Below are 23,066 nucleotides of genomic sequence, written 5' to 3' on the forward strand. Positions count from 1 at the left end.
CGAGCATCAAATGTCAATTGTGGTTTCGATGACAATTTTTTTAAGCTTTTCGCGGAGAGATTGGAAGGTTTGTCAGATCATGCAAAAAACGGCATATTGTCTTTCCATGAAACATCTGTGAGAACGAGTGTGGAAGTTAACACAAAGACTATGACGTTTGAAGGAATGCAAGATCATGGAAAAGAAATAGATAATAATGCTACTTTAGATCGAAAAGCTGACCATGCTTTAGTATTTATGTTTTCTTCACTGGGTGCCAACTTTTATCAATCTATAGCTACGTTTGCCTCAAAAGGTTCAACGAAATCCAACGTTTTATCTGCTCTCGTATTATTAGCTATTATTAATATAGAAAAAGCTGGAGGTAAAGTTCATGGAATAGTATGTGATGGAGCAAGCACCAATCGAAGTATGTGGAAAGATCTTGGAATTTCCGGCAAACTTAATGACTGTCGGTTCCGTTTTTAAAATCCTTATAACGAGACTCGCTTTGTTTATGCATTTTCAGATGCTCCACATTTGATCAAATGTATTCGAAATAGATTAGAAGAGAAAAAAATACTTGAGGTATAATATCTATCAAAACAGCATCTAAAATAATATTTACTGATGAACGTTATGAAAAAACTATATTTTTAATAGGTTGATGGTAGTCAAATTAAATGGAATTACTACAAATGTTTATATTATCATGACTCTCGTAGTGATTTAAGAGTGTGCCCTAAGTTAACAGAACGGCACGTCATACCGATTCAATCCATGAAAATGCGCGTTTCTCTTGCTACACAAGTAAGCACATTTATTTATGATTATGCTTTGTTGTTTTTTATTAATAAGAACTGTATGTCTATTGCGTATAATTTACGGGTTATCGTTTAAAATAAATTTTCAGATATTTAGTAAAAGCGTTGCACATGGACTACAGTATTATTTAAAAGCAGAGGAAAAAAATAATTCAAATATAAATGAATTTGAAGGCTGCGAAGCAACTATCAACTTTTCTCTGCGTATAAACGACATGTTTGATACTTTGAATAGATCTTACCCTCATGAAGGCATAAGAGAAGGCAGCAAAGACTTTCAAGTAATGGCTAGAAAAATCATATTATTCTATTCACTTAACATATAATCAATCTATTTTAAAATTTATTATTAATTTTCTATAGATTCTTCAAGAATCTATTGAATGGCTAGATGCATGGGAAAAACAACAAAAAATTAAAGACCTTTTTTTAACTAAATCGACTGCTGAAGCATTGAGAGTAACTCTGTATTCAACAATTCATTTGACTAATTACTTATTGAAAAGCTGCGGGTTTTTATACGTACTTACAAACAAAATGAAATAATTCTAAAAGTCGAAGTTTTATTCTAAAAACTGTGATGTGAGAAGACTCAATCGTGCATCCATTTTGCGAGATGGACATGAGACAGCTTAGAGAGTTAGTAAAAATTATGGCTTTGCTTTTTTTTTGTAAAATGATGAATTCCAGTGTCAGCTAGATTCCAAAAGCTTCGGCGGAGAATATAGAAGCATGAGGGTCTATTCTAAATTGTAAATTAACATTAAGAGGTTCAGGACTATAGATTGCTAATCCGACATAAAGCCCAGGACTTTTTTTCGATCCATCAGTGTAGAAGGGTGTGTGAGAGTTTAGAAGGTCATGAAACTGTATATTAAATTCATTGTCGAGATTGTCAGCCTTAGCAATAACAGAACCTTTATCAAAAATAATGGATGCATGGACTTGTTGATCTTCAAGAGAGAAAACATAACATGAAGGAATGGGGCTTGAATATAACTTATTTCGGAATGGTTTTAGCTCTAAGTATGCAATAAGAAGAGACAGAATGCGTAGATATTTAGAACGGCTATTGTTTAAACAATCAGCTAACTGACATATAGCAGAAATAAAAAGATGGCTGGTAATTGATAGCGAGCGGAAAATATAGTTGAAGGAAAGTTTATTTTGTCTCAGATGTACGGGATGAGTTCGAGATTCAGCATAAACAATCCTATTGGGGGTTGAATTCCCCATACCTAACGTAAACCTAAGAGCACGTCTTTGAATAATGTTAATTTTCTTGAAAAAAATTTTTTTTTTTTTTATTTATTTATTTATTTACAGACGCATCCCCCTTAATCGGTATTAGCGACATTGGTACATTGATACTCTGTTATAGAGTTACATAAATTAGTTTGTTCAGTAGAGTTGACATTAATTAAGTACAAGATTGTGGTACATGTGTGTTTGTTTGAATCTATATTGTAAGATATTTTTGTTGATATGATGGATACAAACTGGTGTTTACGGTGGTGTATTGAAAATTTTTTTTTTTTTTTTTTTTTTTTATTATAGTTTGCTTATTAGTTGGGTTTCTTGTAGATATTTTATAGCTTTTTTGCATTGATCTGGGTTGTTGAGTAGGCTTGTTATATCATTCAATAATTTGTGCTTTTTGCGTTCGTTTTTGTATTTTGAGCATTGTATTAGTATGTGCTCAGTGTTAATTCTTGTTGAACATTTTTCACATATCGGGGGTTCCAATTTGTTTAGTATGTGTTGGTGAGTCATTGATGTGTGTCCGATTCGGAGCCTGGTTATTATAATTTGTTCTCTTCTGTTGAAATTGTTAGCAGGATTTGTTTGAAAAACGTCTTTTTTTATTTTTTTAGTGAACTGTTGTTGGTGCTATTTGTCCAGTTGGCGTTGTTTTATTTTGTTTATTTTTACCTCATTGGCGCGTGTTACTTGGCTGGTCAGGGATTCTGCTTTTTGTGTATGTGTGTTTTCATTAACTTTTATTAGATGTATTCCTATTTTATTCTTTGTGTTTTTCAATATCTTATTTATATGTTGTATGATTGTATTTTGTGAATGAGTGCTTTGGAGTTGTTTGATAAGTTTTGCAGCTGTTGTATGTATTACTGACCTTATGGTGAGGTTGATATTATTTAGTGTGTGCAGGATCAAGGTTTCGTGAGCTGCTTGAAGTCCATAGTATTTTGGGAGTTTAATTATTAATTTTTCTTGGCTAGGTAAAATGGCGGCTGCGCTAATAGTGTTGTTTGAGGGAATGATCTCGGTATATATGTGGTTGAGGTGGGTTGTGAGTGGTTGCAGTGTTCTAGTCTTGTGTGATTAGATAGATCTGTTGTTAGTTCATCTTCCCATAACATAGGAGTTTGGTTTGAATGTGAGATTATATATGGAAGGAATTGATCGTAGAATATTCCATAACTTGCGAGATGTTTGTAAGCTCGGTAATAGAACGGTTTTTTTTGATTGGGTTTGTTATCGTCGTAAATACTACGTTTTTTGAAGAGGAGAGGGTATGCTTGGTTTTTTGGTGAGTGTAGAATTTTTATTGCATAATTCATGATTGTTTTTTTACGTCTGAGGTGTAATGGGAGAATATTACTTTCGCTGAGAATGCTGATTACAGGGCTAGTCCTGTAGGCTCCTGTTGCTAATCTCATACTTTCATGTAGTAATACATTTAGTCTATTTAGTAAGTTTTTATTTGCAGATTCGTAAGCAACGCAGCCGTAATCTAGTTTAGATTGGATTATAGCTTTATATGTGTTCTTGATTATTTGTTGGTTTGCTCCCCAGTTTCTTGCTGATAGTGTTTTCAATAAGTTTATTCTCCGGATGCATTGGTTTTTTAGATAAGATAAATGAGAATTCCATGATAGCTTTTTATCGAAAATAAGGCCTAATATCTTTACTTCGTTGACTACTTGTATGAGTTCCTTTCCGATATGTAATTTAATGTCTTGGTTGTTGTTTCCGTGTTTCTGAAATAAAATTGCTTGGCATTTTGTAGGTGAGAATTGGAATCCGGACGTGTTTGCGAATTCGTTTAGCTTGTTAAGTCCACTTTGCATGATTTTAACGCTGGTATTAATGTTTTTTCCTTCTAAAAATAGGGTAATGTCGTCTGCAAATGTAGTGCACTGAATTGGAGCATTTATGTGTTGGAATATGTCGTTTAGAGTGATGAAAAATAGAGTTACGCTAATAACTGAGCCTTGCGGTATTCCGTTCTCTATTGGGACTGCTTCCGATAGTGTGATTCGGACTTGAATGCTTCTGTTGGTGAGAAAGTTTTGTATAAAGTAAAATATAGGGCCTGTAATTTTGAAGTCAATTAAGGTTTGGAGAATTTTGCGGCGCCATAGTAGATCGTAAGCTTTATTCATATCGAGGCAAATTGTTAATAGGTGGTGTTTTAGTGCGAAAGATTCGTAAATTTTGGATTCCAGTGTGACGAGGCAGTCTGATGTGCTGCAATTCTCTCTGAATCCACTTTGGGCTTTGTTTAGGAGGTTATTCGTTTCTAAATACCATTTTAGTCTCTTGTTCACTATTTTCTCTAGAATCTTGCACATGCAGCATGTTAGAGCAATAAGTCTGTAGCTGTTTTTTTCATATTTGTTTTTGTTAGGTTTCAATACAGGAATAACGATAGCTCGTTTCCATTCGTCGGGAAATTGTTTTTCTGTCCAAATTAAGTTGTAAATTCGTAGTAGGCATTTGCGAGGTCTGTATGGAAGTTGTTTAAGAAATATGTTCGGAATAGAGTCAGGCCCCGGACTTGTGTTTTTGCTGAGTTCTAGTATCGACTTTAGTTCTCGATATGTGATTTTATTGTTGATAGTGTTGTTGTTTGTGGTTTCTTGTGGAGTTACTAGGGGATTTTGTGCGTTTTTATATAGTAAAAATTCATGTGTGAGGTTGGAGTCGCTTGCTGCGTCAGCGAATTGTTCGGCTAGTATGTTTGACACTTCGTATGAGTTATTTATTATTGTGTTGTTTTCTTTAATTATTATAGATTGTTGTGTGCTTTTGCCTTCTATTGATTTGATTTTTTTCCATAATTCGTTCAGGGGTAGTTGATAGTTCATCGATTTCAGATATTCTAACCATGACTTTGTTTTGTTTTGTTTAATTGTTCTTTTGGCTATGGCTTTTAGGCGTTTGTGTTCTATTTGATTGCTTAGAGTGTTTTCCTTTTCCAAATGTTGAAAGCTCGTTTTGCGTTTTTGACAGCGGTTTCGCACTCTTTATTCTACAACGTTGTGTTGTATTTTGGAGTTTTTTTTTTGCTAGTGGGAATGCTTTCGTTTGCTGCTTGTAGGATGATTTCTTTAAATTTATCTATTATTTGGTTGATATTGGAGTTGATCTTTCGAGAGTTGTCATTGAGTAGTGATTCAAGTTCGTTGATTTTGGAATTGGTAATTTCTTTATATTTTCCCCAGTCGGCTTTATAGAATTTTCACCTGTGATGATTGATTTCTAGCTCTGTGTTATTGGTAGGAAAAAGTGTTGTAATTATGGGGAAATGGTCACTTCCGTATAAGTAGTCTAGTACTTCCCAGTTTAGATATAGCGTTATGTTGCTGCTGCAGAGAGTTAGGTCGATTGAACTGGGGTTTCCGGAGGAAGCGTTGCAGTATGTTGGTGTGCCATCGTTGAGAAAGTCTATGTTGTTATACATCCTCTCGAATAAATTTAAAAAATTTTTCTAAGTCGTCCGTGTATTGTTTTATTATTTCTATGGGTTTTTTGACATTATGTGTTTTTTCGAGAAGACTTTTGAATTCGTCGTAGTTGAGAAGAACTTCAGCAGTGTTGAGATAGTCTTTGATGCTGTATAGTTTAATATCAAGCTCGTCGTTAATGTTTTCTTGTGAGTCATAGTCTTGGTAGATATTTTTTTCTTTTTTGGAGGAAGATTTTGTTGCAGTAGTGGTATCTTATTTAGATAAGTTTGGGTTGCTGGGTTTCCGTTTATGTTTGTGTGTTTCTTTTATATATTGCTCGGATGGGTTTTGGATGGTTGCTTTTGGAGATTCGTTGGAGCTAGTTTCAGAGCGTTGTCTTTTTATTGCTGGTGTGAAGTTAATTGACGCATTAGTAGCAGTGGATTCGTTGGTAGTTGGACTATTATCGATAATAGTTTCAGCATCATCAATATTTACATTTGAGTCAGCTGAGTGAGCTGTACAGTTATTTGCGAGGTGGCCTTCTTGATTGCATGAAAAGCATTTGATTGAGTCTGTGCTGGCGTATATGAAGTAGTTGACTCCTTCATAATAAATTTTAAAGAGCTCGGGTATTTTTTTAATGTCTTCGGGTTTAATGTAAGCTTGTTTACGCCAACTACCCACGTATTCATATCCGGTTTTAACAATTGTAGCTTTCAGTGGTATTACCGGGGAGCCCCTGGTAACTTTTAATTTATCAAGAATATTTTCGATGACATGATTTGGGATGCTTGGGGAGACATTAGATAATATGATTCTCTTGTATTTACTTACTAATGGTCTGATTGGTATCACCTGTTCGCCTATGTTAATAGTTTGGAATTTATCTGTGATGTCGTGTACTAGTTCCTTATTGGCCAGGTAAATACAGATTCGGTTTTTGGATATTCTCGATGCGAATAGTATGTTTTTTGGTTGTACAATATCTCCTATGGCACACGTGTAATCTGTAAGTGTCAGTTCGCCGATGCAGTCCATAAGAAGACCTTGATCTCTTTTTGGAGTTTGGTCTTTTTGCGTAATTGATGCGTAGCTGGAGGTGGAGGAGTCGAATGAAAACGTTGGTATGACATTTAGTTGTTGATTCTGAGTTGGGGGTGTCATGGTGTTCATGGTTGTTTTCTTTGATGTTGTATTTTCGCGTTGGTGCGAAAATGTATTGGGCTAAGCCCGGACACGCGAGACGTAAACACTACACTTGCGAGGAGCAATTTTAATACACGTCTGTTCGCTATAGAAGCTACACGTGGACTGTGAAAAAATTTAATGAGGTGCGGGTAATGCAACAAAGACCAAAATCAATAGTAGCAGAAATAATTGCGTTGTAAATCAATAGTAACGATCTTGGATGGCCACCTCACCAAGTGGTGCGCAGTTATCTGATCATATTTATACTGATAGAAGTTTTCCCAATCAAATAATTTAAATGAGCAGACCATGAATGGTTTTTGTCTAACGTCATTCCGAGGAACTTAGCGCTAGAAGAAACCGATATTTTTGCTGAATCTATTGTTAATGATAAGTCTGAAAGATCCTCGACTTTGTTGGTGTGGATGTGACTATTTTGATTTTTTCAAGCAATAAAGTTAGACCACTTTTTTTGAGAAATATATTAATTCTAAAATGTATGAATATAAATTAAATAAATATGAATATAAATTACGAATATAAATATAAATCTCTTATATAAATTATGTTCTAAGATTCAGGGTAATATTAGGATCGGAAGCGGTTGCAATCAATGCGATATCGTCAGCAAATTGAAGATATTCGCTGTTTGCGAGAATAAGAATAAGTTGGCTAACACTAATACTATATAAAGTTAGACTGGAAACGCTACCTTGCGGTACGCCTTTCCTTGTTGAGAAAGGACCAATAATATTTCCATTAATTTTGAAAGTAGATGAGCCTTTCTGATGTGAGGTTAAAATAAAACCATTTTTTTTTTGCTCGCGAGAGAGAGAGAGAGAAAGAGTGAGAGAGAGATACGAAGCGATACTCGACCGCCGTTTACACGTATGAATAAAGCTTGTGAGGCATCTTTAGGAGTTTCAAACACACCATAATCTAATTCTGGTTGAATATTAAAAGAAGGAGAATTATTTTCATTAACAACATTGAGAGGGCAAGAAGATGAGTAAGCAGGTGACGAAGGTAGAGACATGGATTTCGTAGCCTATCCTGTACATTGAATGACGTAGACCCTGTACTTTGAGCGTTATAGCTTGATGGTTAAGATAAGCTCATTTGAGATTGTAATGAAGGAAAAGAATTTGATGATGAGTGTTGCTGAGACTGAGGTGATACACATGAAGAGTATGATTTGGAATACTGAGTTATGTATTTGGAATGATGAGGATAATTATGCTGATAAATTAAATGAGCATTGGAAGGATTTGAGTTTGGTGGATGATTGTACGCAGCATAAAAACTAGGAGAAGATGGACAGGGAGATGAAATTAGTGGTTGTAGACTGGGTGAGTCATAGCGCAGGAAAGGGAAATGAACTGGTGTAGTGGGAAGATCAGGCATTGAATTGCTAGTAATTTTTTTCTTTTTGAAGATTGCAAAAGACTTGGAAGGTCAACATGGAGAAGAGTCCCTAAATAGAATATTAAGAGCCTCTTGAATTGACAAATTATTGTCAGCTGCAAATTTTCTAACATCTTGTTGGTATAAGTACTCAGGATATTTGTTAGATGTGGGTGAGTGATCACCTTTAAAATTAATACAATCAGGAATTTGGTTTAGTCGAGGACATATATCAGTTGGGTCGACCTTGGTATTGTGTTGAAGTCTGCCACAATTACAACAGAGAGTCTTGTCTTTATATTCACTCAAATGAAACAAGGAACGAGGAAATGAAACAATTGAACAACAACAAATGAAACAAATGAAACAAACAACGAGGAAATGAAACAATTGAAGCACATCTTGGAAGGAAAAACTTATGTTGTAACTGGGTGACTTGCAGAGTAGACGTATACATTTGGCGGTAAAGACTGACCATCAACTGTAAGTTTGACAGATTAGGTAGGAATAAGTCCAATAGTGTCATCAGGTTTGATACCTTTACGATGATGTGTCCTGACTTTAGTTATAGAAATGCGATAATGGATTATGTTCAAAAGTTGCGAGGCTGAAAATTCAAGAGGAACATTCTTTATTCGACCTTGTTTATTACAACGAGAGGGAGGAATAGAAGCTCTGATGTAGTTAGAAGCCAATTTAGGATCATGAATAAGTTTATTAGCAGCTTGTCTAGTTTGAGTGAAATGGACACTTTCTGAAGACCAGAGGATTGGATACAGCCAAGAAAAAAAGAATTACCATATGAATTAGCAAGAAGTTGACCAATTTTTGTGGCATTCAGTCTTGACTTTACTAAACTCTTGTTCAAAGGTTCAATAAAGACTATATGTCTTCATAGCCAGTGTTCGTTGTTGAGTATGATGTGTTTAGTGAGTTTACAGATTTATCTAATTTGGCAAAGTGAACTTCAGGATTAGCAATACTCTTAATTTGTGTGGGAGAAATCAAACTGTTTTGGGAGCTATCGACAAGCTTATTAGGATTAATAGATTGGGAATTATTATTAGGTAATTCAACACTAGATTTATCAGGTGGTATGCCACTAGTTAGCTCTGTAACCATAACTTCAGTAATTGAATCATCAACTAACATATTTTTACTCTGTGAATCATCATCATCTTCAGAGATATTTCCATCACTTTGAGACTTACATCTTTTTTAATCATCATTATATTGAACTTCATTCAACCTTTTATTCTTGAACTTACCACTGATTTTGTAATTGTTAGTATTTTTTCGCCCCATTTGTGAAGTAATATAATAGGATCAAATCAAATCATAATCGTTAGGAAAAGATGCATGGTGGCCAGAAACCACCTGTAAGAAGTTATATTTGGATGACAGAGTTAGAAATATACAGGGATTAGAGAGAAACAAAAAAGATAGTTAAAAATAGAAGTTTTATAAAGTAAAATAGTTATTACTAATAAAGAAATAAAAAGGAAAGATAATTAGAGAAATAGATAAATAAATAGAGAAAATCCAAATAATGCCTCAGTGAGATGTATGTGACGCAGCTGCCAACATAAGACTCCACCATCCTGTATATATTGACTACCAGAGCTAACTAACGATGGGTGATTTTAATCGATGGATCATGATAATAATCGCTAATTGATTATTTTCGTAAATAATCGATTATCGACTCTATCATTGGAGTCACTGATTAATCGTAGCTCGATTCATTTTTAACTCGTAATCGAAATCGTAGTAAAACTGCGCGACAAAAATTATTTTGAACTTTTTAGCTACGGAAGACTGGTAAATTAAATCCCACCCCGGTGATATTAAAAAATTGAAAATATTCAATTAATTGGCAGAAATATCCGCATAATTATAAATAATTTTTTGATTTCTAAGTAAAATAGAAAAGATTGAATGTAAATAATTCAGGCTTTACTGTAGGCGTGAGTGTCTGAGTAATTACCGAAATCAAACTGTTACTGATCTATTAGTATATGGTTATATACTGTATAAATGTTTCAGAAGATTAATAATAATTTTTTTAAATGTAGAGTTTCTTTAGAGGACGATATTCAAGCTCAATGTATGTGTACCAAATAAAGTCTAATTATATAATTCAGAATATCCAATCAAATAGTTAAACATTGAAAATAATAATAGTTGGATTCAATAAATTTCGTTATTTAAACACTGGATAAATTATAATTATTTCAATGTTTCCGCCGATTAATCGATTATCTGATTGTTTTCGATTATTTTAGCTCATTAATCGATTAGCAGATTGTAATAGAGTTTAATAATCGATTGTGTTCGATTGATTACTTTTGTGATAATTGCCCATCATTAGAGCTGCCTAGCGCGTACCGATAGGGAATGTCTACAACCCAACTCCCATTACGACAGCCCACAGGGTACGAACAAAATAAAAAAAAGTACCACCAGAAAGAAAATTATCTGCACCCTCTCAAAACATATTTATTTGTAATTGAGCTCCCCTAAATTATTTTAAGAAAAAGTAATATAGCTATTAAGACTTTTTTAAAACAACGATTACTTTGTAAATAATGCGTTCTTTAAACAATTTAAAAATGATAATAATTGAACCCTGGTTGGTCTAAATTGCACCCTTTTTACTTTTTGAATACAATTAGATCTAAACGAATACAATTAAATCTAAAATATTTGCTTATAAAATTGGCTGGCACGCGGTCATTGTGCAGGCGCAGCCGCATATATTTGTATAGTGAGGCTCGCTCTCAACATCAAGCTCGAAAGGAGAAAGAAAGCACCGTCCCTGATGGACCAGACTTCGAATATGCAGTCAAAAAAAAAAATAACTTTAAAAAAATATTTACTTAGTTATGGTATTAATTTTCATTCGGCCTAGTTTTATTTCTTTAAAAACATCTGTATTTTATTAATTTCGATTTATGACACTTTTTTGACATTTTGCGGCAAGTACAACAACATAATTAATACATTTTATCCAAAAGTTGAAAGCTATAAAAATTGAACCCTAGCCGATCATAATTGCACCCTTCTTACTTTCCTATGAAAATTACATTCAAACCGATAAAAACGAAAATAGTAAAAATGACTAATTTAGCATTTGAAATTCAATGGCCCTCCGTCAACAATACGCATGTACGTACGTCCGAATATATATTGCATCCTATTTTTGATTCCCGAGTAGTAATACTATTCGCTTTATTTTTCTTTTCGTCCCCTTCAATCTAATTGTCATGGAAAAGTAAAAAGGATGGTTCAATCTTTATACCTTGTTACTTTTTGATAAAATCCTTAATTTGCCAAGTAATCATTGCAAAAAATATGCAAAAGAGTGCATTAAGTCTCATTCTCAGGAAAAGCTGACAAAATGTTTCCAGTTAAAAGATGTACGACCATTATAGATATTTGTATTGTCTATTTATTTATTTTGTTTTATCGCAGGAAGTGAAACGATAATCTCTTTTTTCAAAAATTTTTTCTAGTTATTTACATAAAATACCCTCGAGAAGACAACACGACAAACATGTAATTTCAACAAAAAATATCATTATATCTTATTTATTTCTAATTACAAAATTTCAGAAAAATCATTATTTTTAATTTTACCATCTTAATTTTTCAAAAATTCGCAGCTAACGTTGTTGAATATTTACTTTTAATTTATTAACTTTGGAAAGAATAATTTTGAAAAATGAAATGACAGAAAGATTGTACTTTCCGTAAATTAAATTATCCCATTCGTAAAATACTATAAACTTGCTTAGACAATAAATAATATGAAAATAATTAATTGACATTTAATACGAGTAACGTATCCAAAAGTACATTATTCGCATTCAAAAACTTTTAAGAGAAGTAAAATTCAAACTGGTTAAAAGATTTATCGGCAGCATTTACGCGTTTGCAAACAAATGTCCACTCTACAAATCATTCTACCAATTGCAGTTAACATCCATTGTAATCCCGGTCACGTCATGAGCATGATATAAAGTTACCGTGCACAAAACGATTTGGCATACAAGTTGCCGTGCAAATTGTCGTGCACAAAACGAGTTGGCATGTGCTGTACATTTTTTTCTTTTTATTTGAAAAAGAAAATTTTAGAAATACAATTGATTGCAAAATTGTTCGACCAAACATAGTTTTATGATTAAGTATGTTTTACTTAATGCAAAATAAAAACTTAAATATATAAATGTAAAGCATTTTTATTGCGTGATCAAAATATGTAATTGAAAAATTTTTAATAGCGCATAACAATTATTTGTAACAGAATCATTAAATTTCACTCAATTACAAATATCCGGCCGAATTCCACCAAGGTACAGTGGAATTATCATCAAGGTATAGTGGAATTTGCTTCGCTGTATTGTATGTATGTCACGGCGCCCTCTAGTTGTTCTTATTCTGGAGGGTAGAGCGTTAATTCATGTCCTGTGGTACTGGATATAATCCCGACCAGGGACTCTCGCACTACCTGCATCTACCCAATAGCTGCTAGCGGTGACTTTAGCAGCCTCACGCAACTCGCTTCCATCGTTGGATTGATGGAGCCGGGACGCCCAATAACGTCGCCGATCTTCTGGATCCGTAAGTGACTGCCCATTATATGTGAGCAGCCCCTCAGCCCATCGGACCAGCTTAACGTTATACAGATGTTGAGTGGCGTCCCGCACCGCAGGCGATGTGGAATGGGCCATTGCCAATAATCGGGCATGCATTTGTCCCGGCACAGATGTTATGAAAGCCGGGACTCCCAATCCACCATCCCTGCATTTGGCGTGGAAGTACCCTAACGGAGTATCCTTGGGCAAACGCAGCCACCTGCGAACTGCGATCCTCACCTGTCTATCCAATGCCCTCAAGACCCTCGCAGTGGTCCGCGAAAGCACCAGACCGTGATACAGGCGAGGAATAAGAAAGCAGCGAAGGATCTTAAGTCGCTGTTGAGGCTTGAGAGGAGCTCGAGTGCTGTTATTTAGCTCTCTCTCTAAATATCCACCCGGCTTTTTGATACCTAATGGCGAGATGTTAATGCCTAGGTATCTAAACTGTTCCGTGGACCCAAGTTGTTTAATGGGTCCACCTTGGAGCTTAAATAACGAGGTGCTTATGACTTTATAAGTTTTAGCTTTCCCCGCTATTTGGATGGAGATGGCCTGACTTTTTGATGAATTAAATTGCAGGCCATACTTGCGGGCCTCTTTCTCAGCAGTCTTCAGTAGTGTTTTCATCCCAGCCTTAGAGGACGCGAATAATACTATGTCATCCGCGTATGCCATAGCGTTAGTCCGATGTTGATGGACTCTAAACCCGATGTTGTTGGGTAGTGATCTCATGACTCTGTCCACAACCATGGCAAACAGGATGCTTGACATGGGGTCTCCCTGCCTTACACCCCGCTTTACCACAATGGGTTGTGAACATTGTCCGGCCACTTGGAGCACCGTTCCACATTTCCGGTACATGTTGTCAATATACCGGACAAGGCTAGATGGTATGCCTTGTCCCCTCAACGCCGATGTAATGGCATAATGACTGACGCTGTCAAATGCCTTTGCGACATCCAGTGACACGGCATGCATTTCACGAAGTGATGTCTTCGCTACGTGCAATACCGTGTCCAGAACCATTGTGTTTTCAGCGCAGCCATCATGTAGGCCTCTCTGTCGCTCGTCGATGATATTGGCTTTAACCAATCTCATCGCTATGATCTTATGTAGTTGACGAACGACAACAGAGGCCACACTTATGGGACGGAATTCTGATGGTAGTGAACTCCCATCCTTCTTGGGGACAAACACCGTCCTGCTGAGTAGAAGTTGAGATGGAAATTCCCCAACAGCCAGGACGATGTTGTAGAACAGTGCCCTCAAACGCATTGGCACACTCCTCCACTGTCGGCTGGAAATGCCGTCTAAACCAGCAGCCGAGGCGAGCGGTATCTCACTGTCCCTGATGTTATTGGGACAAATCGGATCTGCAAGCCATTGCAAAGTCGGGTCCTCACGAACGACTATTCCCTCTTCCAAATGTTGGGATGGAGCATTGAGAATTGGTTTCCAAAACTCAATAAACTGCTCCATAGAGGGCTGAATGGCGTGCACCTCGCCATCCAGGACTAACTTAGGCGCTCGTGACATGTCCTTGGTCCACAAATTTTGCATGGCAGCATATTCCCGCCGCCTCTTACGCCAGTTCGAGATATGTGCAGTCGGCGTGTCCCTAGGTACTCTAGGGACATGATGTTCTATCTTGGGTGGAGGAAAGACCTTCATTACCCATTAATGACAATCATCAGGTGTAATTTGATTGCCATCCAGGAGGGCCTCTGCAATCTCGATCAGGTCAGAAGCCCGATGAGATGTAATCTCTCGAGCCAACCCGATCGAATGCCTGATTGCATCGATGTAGATGTTAATATCATTGCCCTCCTCCTGTGACAAGGGAAGCGTTAGATGGCCATCGCTATCCCTGGACACTTGATGGGTGGTTGGGTTGATGTTCGACCCAACTACATTTGAGGAGGGACCTGGGGAGGGGCTTTGTAAAGATGTTAGTTTTTGCATTACGAGGGCTTTATACGTCTCCTTCATTCGAAGACCCTTCAGTCGCTCAAGATGACACCCAAGCGACTTCAAAAGGGGCGTAGATAACAGATACTGCCGTATAAATCGGACATTGCCCTCGTGAATGGTCTTAGCCTCCTCCATGGCGACCAGTTCAACCTCCTCGTCTCTCCATCTCACCTTTCGATCTGCCAACTGTACTCTCTCATTAGCATTCTCAGGATGAGTTCTCCTTAAATGAACTCCAAGGCCGATCTTAGTGACAAACTCTCTCGCACAAACTAGACACTTGTGACGGCTGTTGTTGTTGCCATCACTTGAGGGTAAGACCGGACGGTCACGGTCAGTTGCCGAAGCAGGGCCGGCAATCCGAGACCCCAGTGGGGCTACCGGCGGTGAATCACTTGACTCACAAGAATTGTTATTTTCACTCGTGCCTGCTTCCTGTGAAGTATAGGGAAGGCAACCCCATACTCCATAATATACCACCTTCCTAGGGGGGATACCGCCACTAACTAGTGGGAAGGTTGGTCATGTGAGAGGGCTGCTCTCTCACGGTATCCCTCCGCCTTGAAGACTTTAGCTACATTTGAGCCACGTCAAATGTATTACTAGCGGTACCACGAAGAGGTAGCTCCAAGACTTGATATATATATATAATATAATATTAATATAATATATATATTAATATTATAGGTTGCGAAAATATGTAGACATTAAACGTGTTTTACCTTCGCTATATTAGACGCTCAGTAACACTTTGACAAGATACCGAAACACACTCCTTTAGCGATACATATACTGGTAATGAAATTACATAATGAAGGAAAAGTTTCACCTGAAACAGCAAAAACTTTAGGTACCGGAAAATCAACAGTTAGTGATTTATTAATAACTTTAAGACAACAGATACTTTAGAAGCCAAACATACTCGTAATCTTGAGCGGCCTAGAAAAACAACTAATCGTGTTAATAAAATCAACGGAAAGGTTGTCTCAGACGTGAAGAAGAATGCCGCAGTCAACACGCACGCGATTTACGCGAAGAAAATTTGGCTGACATTACGAAGGCTGACAGAAGTGAAACTTTTTGGACGTGTCGGTTTTAAAAAGCCACTTATCAGCAAGGAAAACAGAAAAGATGAAGGCTATTATCAGTATAGTATAAAACTCTAAATTTTATATTTTCAAGCAATAATTAAGTTCTCGTAATGTTTACATTACATTACGAGAATTTTAACGACAATTTTTAAATTTAAAAAGTAGTATTTCACAACCATTTATGATATAAAAGTACTTACCTATTTCAGACTATATACAGAAATATGCCAAGAAAAAGAAGTGTATTACACAAGCTGGTCAAGCTATCCGTACGAGTATGTGGTAAAAATGCTAGTTAATATATTATGGAAATAAAGGATGAAATCGGTAATTTCATATTTCACGATGTTTTATTTGAATAACAAAATAATATAATTAAAATTATTAATAGAAACTGTTCGTAATTTTCTGTCTATTATCGCGCTTGATGACTCTGGGATCCGTGTAGTTATTATAACAGACGTTGTGCACACAATTTTCACGATACGGAACTTTGAGGTCATGTCGTCATCTCCTCTCGCTCAGCTTGCTTCTAGTAATGAGGATCGACACTCGGGCCTTAATTTTCGGATGCCCCTTGTGGTTCTTCCATAGATAACACATTTGTCTGGTTGATCCTCCATTTCTGTAAGCCCAACAAAACAAATATAATATTAAAAATATATTCCAATACACTTGCTAGGTAATTAACAAAGGACGATATAGTAAGTAGAAAAAAAGGTATTAGAAGCACATATAAGAAAAGATAAATGAGAAATAAGACGAAAAAGAGAAAAAAAGGCAGGCAAAGATTTGAGTCAGAGGTGGACCGACAGAAAGAGAGATAGGCAGCGAAAATGGATAACAAACCTGCTTAGCTGTTTGTAGCGATGGTAAGTGGCTGGGCACGTGCGTTGTTGCAGATGTAACTCGTTATCCGACCTTAGCACTCTCCGAAACTTATTGAATACCGCACAAAATTCGCAGCAGTCACGAACGGCCGGACCAAGTCTCTTTATAGTTCTCTGGTTTCCTACTAAATCAGTTATTTACGTATCTAGGGAGAGCCTCAGCGGATTATCCGAGGCTCTCCCTTGATGCATAATAGTTATTTTCAGTTTAGGACCCCGTATGCGCCTGATTACGCGCAGAGTATATGTAATAAATAATGTGATTATGGTCGAGGAGAGACGCGCAGAGTATACTCAGCGCTCGTACCTACTGAGTATACTCTACACGTAATCAGGCGCATACATAAAACTCAATAACTTCGCAGCACCAAAATCAGCACGACTGACTGCTTTGCTGGCTATTTCGTAAATGAACCTGACTGAGTGGACAGCACAACTCAATTCTTACCCAACGTCCCCTACTCTCCTACTCACACTCTCTTCCCTCCTTCAACCCCATCATAGCCGTCCTAACTAACTCTTATTATTAGTCCCGCCTCGAAATTGAACGAAGATGGCGCACTCTTACTCTATCGTTGCTTTCTTCTCCTTCTCCTTCTCTTCCTCTCGTACCCAGCTGTCACTCACATATTTGCGTGTGTATCAAACATTTATTTAAAAAAAAACTAAATTTATTATAAATATATATTTATGTAATGACACTAGCTATTTAATTTTCTATACAGTATACTTACAATTTGATAATTTAATGTAAAGTATTTGAAACTCATTTATATCATCCGCGCTGTGTTTAGTTAAATTTTACTACTTTGAAAATAAACCATTTTGACAAAATACATAAATCTAATTAATACACATAGTTATATTACACTTATAATATTACCACTTACGATTATTTCCAAGTAACTTATTTTTTAATAAATTTTTTTAGTATTCTTAAAAGATTTTTTTATAATCCCTTGTTAAAGGCGTGAGGTGGAGAGAATATTAGGCATACATTAGGCGCACTCTAATTATAATAAAATCGAGACAATTGCAATGCAAAATCGCATAATTATCAGATGTATTGAAGCGACACTTATTTATGCAGATTATTTAAACTAAATAATCGGCATAAAAACCTCATACGGCGGTAGTCTAAATTTTAAGGTACTCGAAATTCCTCATTATTAGACGAATCGTAAATCTGAACATTTTTATCAATATTTTTATCATTTTTATCAACATTTTATTAATATTTCTATTATTACGATTTAGATACTGTAAGATATACAGTATCCGAATCGTAATAAAGTTTATTTATAGTTTGGGAGAAAAACGTTAGTGAAGTTTGAAAAAAAAAATTTCATTTTTTATGAACAATATTTTAAAAGATTAAATAATTTATGCCACTTTGTGGCCATTTTAATCGAATAGAAATATGAAATTTATATAGAAAATTTAATTTCAAAATTCTCGCTTGCATAATTTTCGGTACATTTTTAGATAAAAGTAGCTACATTCTTTTTTTCCTTTAAATCGAATCATAATTTTGTCTTCATCATCTTGCAGAGCGACTCCAAAAACAAAAGTATAGTTATTTTTGTGAATTTTCGTGTTTTTAACATGTTCTTCATTCATATATATAAACAAAATTTCGGTGCGTAATCTTTTGAGGTTTTCATCAATAATTCTAATAATAGATGCCAACTCGTGAGTGGAAAACAATTTCTTAAAAGAAAGATTTACCTAGAATTTATTTCTATATAATAGGATGCTGTATTTTTACTTGTTCTCGTTTTCATTTATTGTTTATCGAATTTTTTTTATTTAACAAGTTAAAAAATATTTTACGTTAGAATATATTGTGACGTACTATGTTATTTTTATTAAATTATTAAAAAGATTTTGATAATTATGTCTTGTATCTTACAATATATATAGTTCGAGCATAGCGTGTACATACAAAAATTAAGAACACCTGTTGAACTATACATATAAAAAGCATGTATTGTATAAAATGTTGATTGTGGATTTTAGTATACTTATGTAATTTATTAATCATGCACAAAAAATTAATGTACAAAATATAAATGTATGAAAATTTATTTTCAATAATGATACTAGACTAATTAATATGTAGTTGATGAATGATATTAAGGCGAGTATTAATAGCTTTAAGTGCTTATAATTTAATACAGGTATTATTAAAAATATTTTTTTTTAATTTAATGTACCATATTTTTAAATAATTCTCTTTTAAAACAGTAAATTGACGTTTTGTCATAAAAAAAATGTCTTCATATTTTTTCAATCAAAAAATGTTCATAGTATATTTACTCATTTATCAATACAAATAAATTACATGAAATTCTGTACGAAAATGTACAATTAAACTTTTAAAATTGCAAAATTTATTGCAAAATATACATAGATATATAAATATATTAAGTTTTACAACAAATATTTGACTATATTTATATATAATAATAAAAGAGTTTTACTCAGCAAATAAAAATATAGTATAATGTAACATCTTCATTAATAATAATAAAGTAGATAATTCAAAATTTATTTAGTTTTTTATCTAACGTCTCATACATTAAAACTCGCATGTTAAAATGTGCATGAAAATTTTTTAATTTGTTAGCATTTATATATTTAATAATTTACAGTTAATTGACAATTTATTCAATTTAGTTATATAAACATATATCTTAATATATTTTATTTACGATTATTTCAGACGGATGTCAATTGCATTAATCGACCACGACTCAAACAGTTTATTTTGCATATGCGTGGTATAATCATAACTGCAACTATTGTTTTGATCATTATGTTTTTACTTTCATCAAAAGCTGGCTATTAACTTATCATCAACTGTTTTATTATAAAAAAGATATTTCATTTTAATATCAGTGAATAATGCATTTAAAAAGGTTATGAAATTATTGTTTGATTACTGGTTTATTAGTCAGTTACTGTAAGTATTTATTGAATACACTAATTATCGTTACTTTTTTACTTATTTTAACCTTTTAATCTTTTAACTTATTAACCTATTAATATTCACAGAATGGTTTTTCTAGAGCCGAGTTCGAATTATTACTACGTAATGAATTTGAACCGAAAAAATTCAAAAATCACTGTTTTCTATGTTTTCGAAGGTGCTCTTTCCAACAGTGTTGGTGAAAAGTCTCGCCAAAAAAGTTTTGCTACCGAAAAATCAAAAATAAGGTAAAAAAAGTTTAATTGTTCAATTAATTTTATTTTTCAAATCAACTTTTCGATATCTTAACTTTTTTTTATATGCCTGAAACGTATGTAGATCGTGGTCTCGACATCTAAAATAAATAATAGTAATTTCGCCTGTACGTGAAAAAATTTTATTTGAACAAAATGGCAATCGAGATAAAAATTTTTTTTGTGGAAAATTTATGAATTTTTTTCGTGAAAACTATTAAACTACGACGTTGGAAGTTAGCATTAATATAACATAACAACTTAATAAAACATAAAATCTTCCATGTTAAAATCAAAGAAAAAGGTTTATGCACCGGAGTACTTTTCTTTAAACAATATATATTTACAAAATTGACTTTCGTATACTAAGCTTTTTATATAATTTTTTTTTAATAAATACCTTTGAAATATTCATTTTTATATAGAATTCTAGTAAAAGTATCAGTCATAAGGTCAATTTGAATTGTTTTCATTAACAACAATACCTCTCAAGTAGCATTTCTCAAACTGCAGCTAAAGCTCTATAAATAAATATACATATAATGTATGGTTCATAAAAGTATCGAATATAATAAGATTAAGCCATTGTAAGTTTAAGTATAACAAATAAAATTAATAGGAAAAGCGTAATCACAATATTTTTCAATGTAAATAAGGCTGGAAATTTAAATCATGAATTTCTAACTAATAACGAAAGTATTTTTAATGAATTGAAAAAAAATTACGATAAAATAAAATGAAATAGTACATTACGATACTAAGGGAAACTCGCTTCGCTCAGGCGTAAACGCCACACGAGATAAGAATCTACTTTCCCGCACTTGTACCGTTATGTACTAATTCCACAAGGCGTGCGAGAAGTTCGATTTCCCGCACGGTTATTCGGCGTGCGGGAAGTAAAAGTAGGTAGGGTTAAGCGTGCGGGAAGTAAAAGTAGGTAGGGTTAAGCGTGCGGGAAGTAAAAATAAGTAGGGGTAAGCGTGCGGGAAGTAAAAATAGGTAGGAGTAAGCATGCGGAAAGTAAAAGTAGGTAAAAGTACACGCAGATCTATTGCATGTGCTGACGCTTAATGGCCTGTTATAAAAGACGAGACGAGTATGGATTTCCCCAATTTGAGCACTATTATTTTCCGCACGGAGCGTTAGAAAACGCAATTAGCATGGGGACGGAATGCGGGAAAATCCATAGGGTTTCTCAAAGAAATATTATTAAGAAATATTATTAAGAAATATTTCTCAAGAAATAATTATTCATTTTGTAACTAATAATTCAAAAGTTTTTCATATTTTTTTACGAACGAGGGAGGGCACCAGCCGAAATTTCCTTTCCTTCTCTTTCTGCTCACATAAACCTACTGCACTCGAACTTCCCGCACTTGTGTGAAAATAGTACATTACGATACAAGTGCGGGAAAGTAGATTCTGGTCTCGTGTGGCGTTTACACCCGAGCGAAGCGAGGGTGGAAGGGGACACGAGACGAGAAACTCTTTCCCGAACATGTGCCGTACCGTATTTTTTGATACGACGTGTGGAAAGTGCGATTTTCAACGCACGTTTTCTGCCGAGCGTGCGGGAAAGACGCACTTTGCGCACGGAGTGTCGAAAAATAATGTACGTAACTTGTGCGTGAAGTATGTGATCGTCGCACGGGCATTGTCGCAAACTTCACCCGTGCAGAGATCATCTACTTCCCATACGCGTTACGTAATGTACTATATTTTTCTTGAAAAAACAAACATTTTTTGTCAAAAGAGTTTTTTTTTACGATGTACACATTCAGAGATAAACGAAATTGAAAAAAGAGTGACTTAAAAAATGAAATCAGCATAACTTTAGGTCGGCTCAATAAAAAAGAATTTTGTTGCACTCATTTTAAAAAGGAGGCAAATACGTATTCATCCCATTTTATTTTTCAAAAATCTGCAGACTCCTTCAAAAGTTAGAAAGTGTTTCTTGCAGTTTGAAAAAAATGAAAAAATGTGATCCAGTTTTTTAGTGTAAAAAATACTATTTTCAATCGTTTAATAAAAACTATCGAAATATGAAAAGTATTGCTTTACCCTTTAAAATGAGCTTCGCGGGTTCACTTACGACTATTTCCGTGCGAGCTACAAAATTAAAAATTTTTGATAATTTCACTATAGGCTGGCCAAAAACTTATGTACGTAACTGTATGTATATTTTGCAATATATAAATGTTAATAGTTTAAGTTTAATTATACATTCTTGTATATAATTGTATGTCATTGATTTGTATTGACAAATAAATAAAAATACTATGAACATTTTTTTATTAAAAGAACATTTCGACACTCCGTTCGGAAAGTGCATTTTTCTTGCACGCTCGGCAAAAAGCGTGCGTTGAAAATCGCACTTTCCACGCATCGTATCAAAAAATACGGTACGGCACATGTTCAGGAAAGAGTTTCTTGTCTCGTGTGGCGTTTACGCCCGAGCGAAACGAGTCAAGTCGCACTTGTATCGTAATGTACTGGTTCCTATTCTTTAACAGATACACATTGTGTTTAGGTATTATTAATATAATATACGATATAATCAGTGAGGCTTTTCAAATGACACTATATCAATCATAGGATTGATATAGTGTCATTATACGTACCTTGAGAACTTGGGACACATTCCAAGCATGTAATAATTGCAGAAACTGGAAGAGGTCTGAATTATGTATTATAATTTTTTTTAATTACCTTCACCAATTTGATAAAGCATGTCAATAAACTAGAAATCTTATTTTATTACTATTTAATCATATAAAACACATAAGAAATATATTTTTAAGTTTATTGATTCATACTTAAAATAACAATTCGCTGAAGTAATATCATACTTTTAAAAGTTTTCAAATGACATTATTACTTATTGATGATCCAGAATTTTTACGGTTCCAAAGAAGAAAGAGTATAATTATGGAGTATTATGTATTACAAATGAATACAAATAATATATATACATACTCTTGGCTTTTTCAGGAAATAAAATGCAAATTTTTATGCAGCAAAAAAATCATTTTTATCAACATTTTATAACACTAAAAATAACATTTTAGAAATAAAAATAGTATATATTACCTAGGTTAAGTATGTGCCAGCACATGAGGCACAAAAATTGAAAAACATGAACTATAACGTTACAAATTAT

General features: G+C 34.4%; 1 protein-coding gene across 1 annotated transcript; it reads left to right on the plus strand.

The window, feature by feature from the left end:
• The first annotated feature begins 765 nt into the window (after nt 1–765).
• Nucleotides 766–1,349, plus strand: LOC131667733 (uncharacterized). Its single transcript, XM_058941385.1, has 3 exons — nt 766–789; nt 893–1,084; nt 1,167–1,349. The coding sequence occupies exons 1-3, from the start codon at nt 766–768 to the stop codon at nt 1,347–1,349; spliced, it is 399 nt and encodes a 132-aa protein (XP_058797368.1).
• The last annotated feature ends 21,717 nt before the right edge of the window (nt 1,350–23,066 follow it).

Source organism: Phymastichus coffea, unplaced genomic scaffold (assembly GCF_024137745.1).
Source record: "Phymastichus coffea isolate CEN01 unplaced genomic scaffold, Cenicafe_Pcof_1.1 PCOF00070, whole genome shotgun sequence".
Lineage (NCBI taxonomy): Eukaryota > Metazoa > Arthropoda > Insecta > Hymenoptera > Eulophidae > Phymastichus > Phymastichus coffea.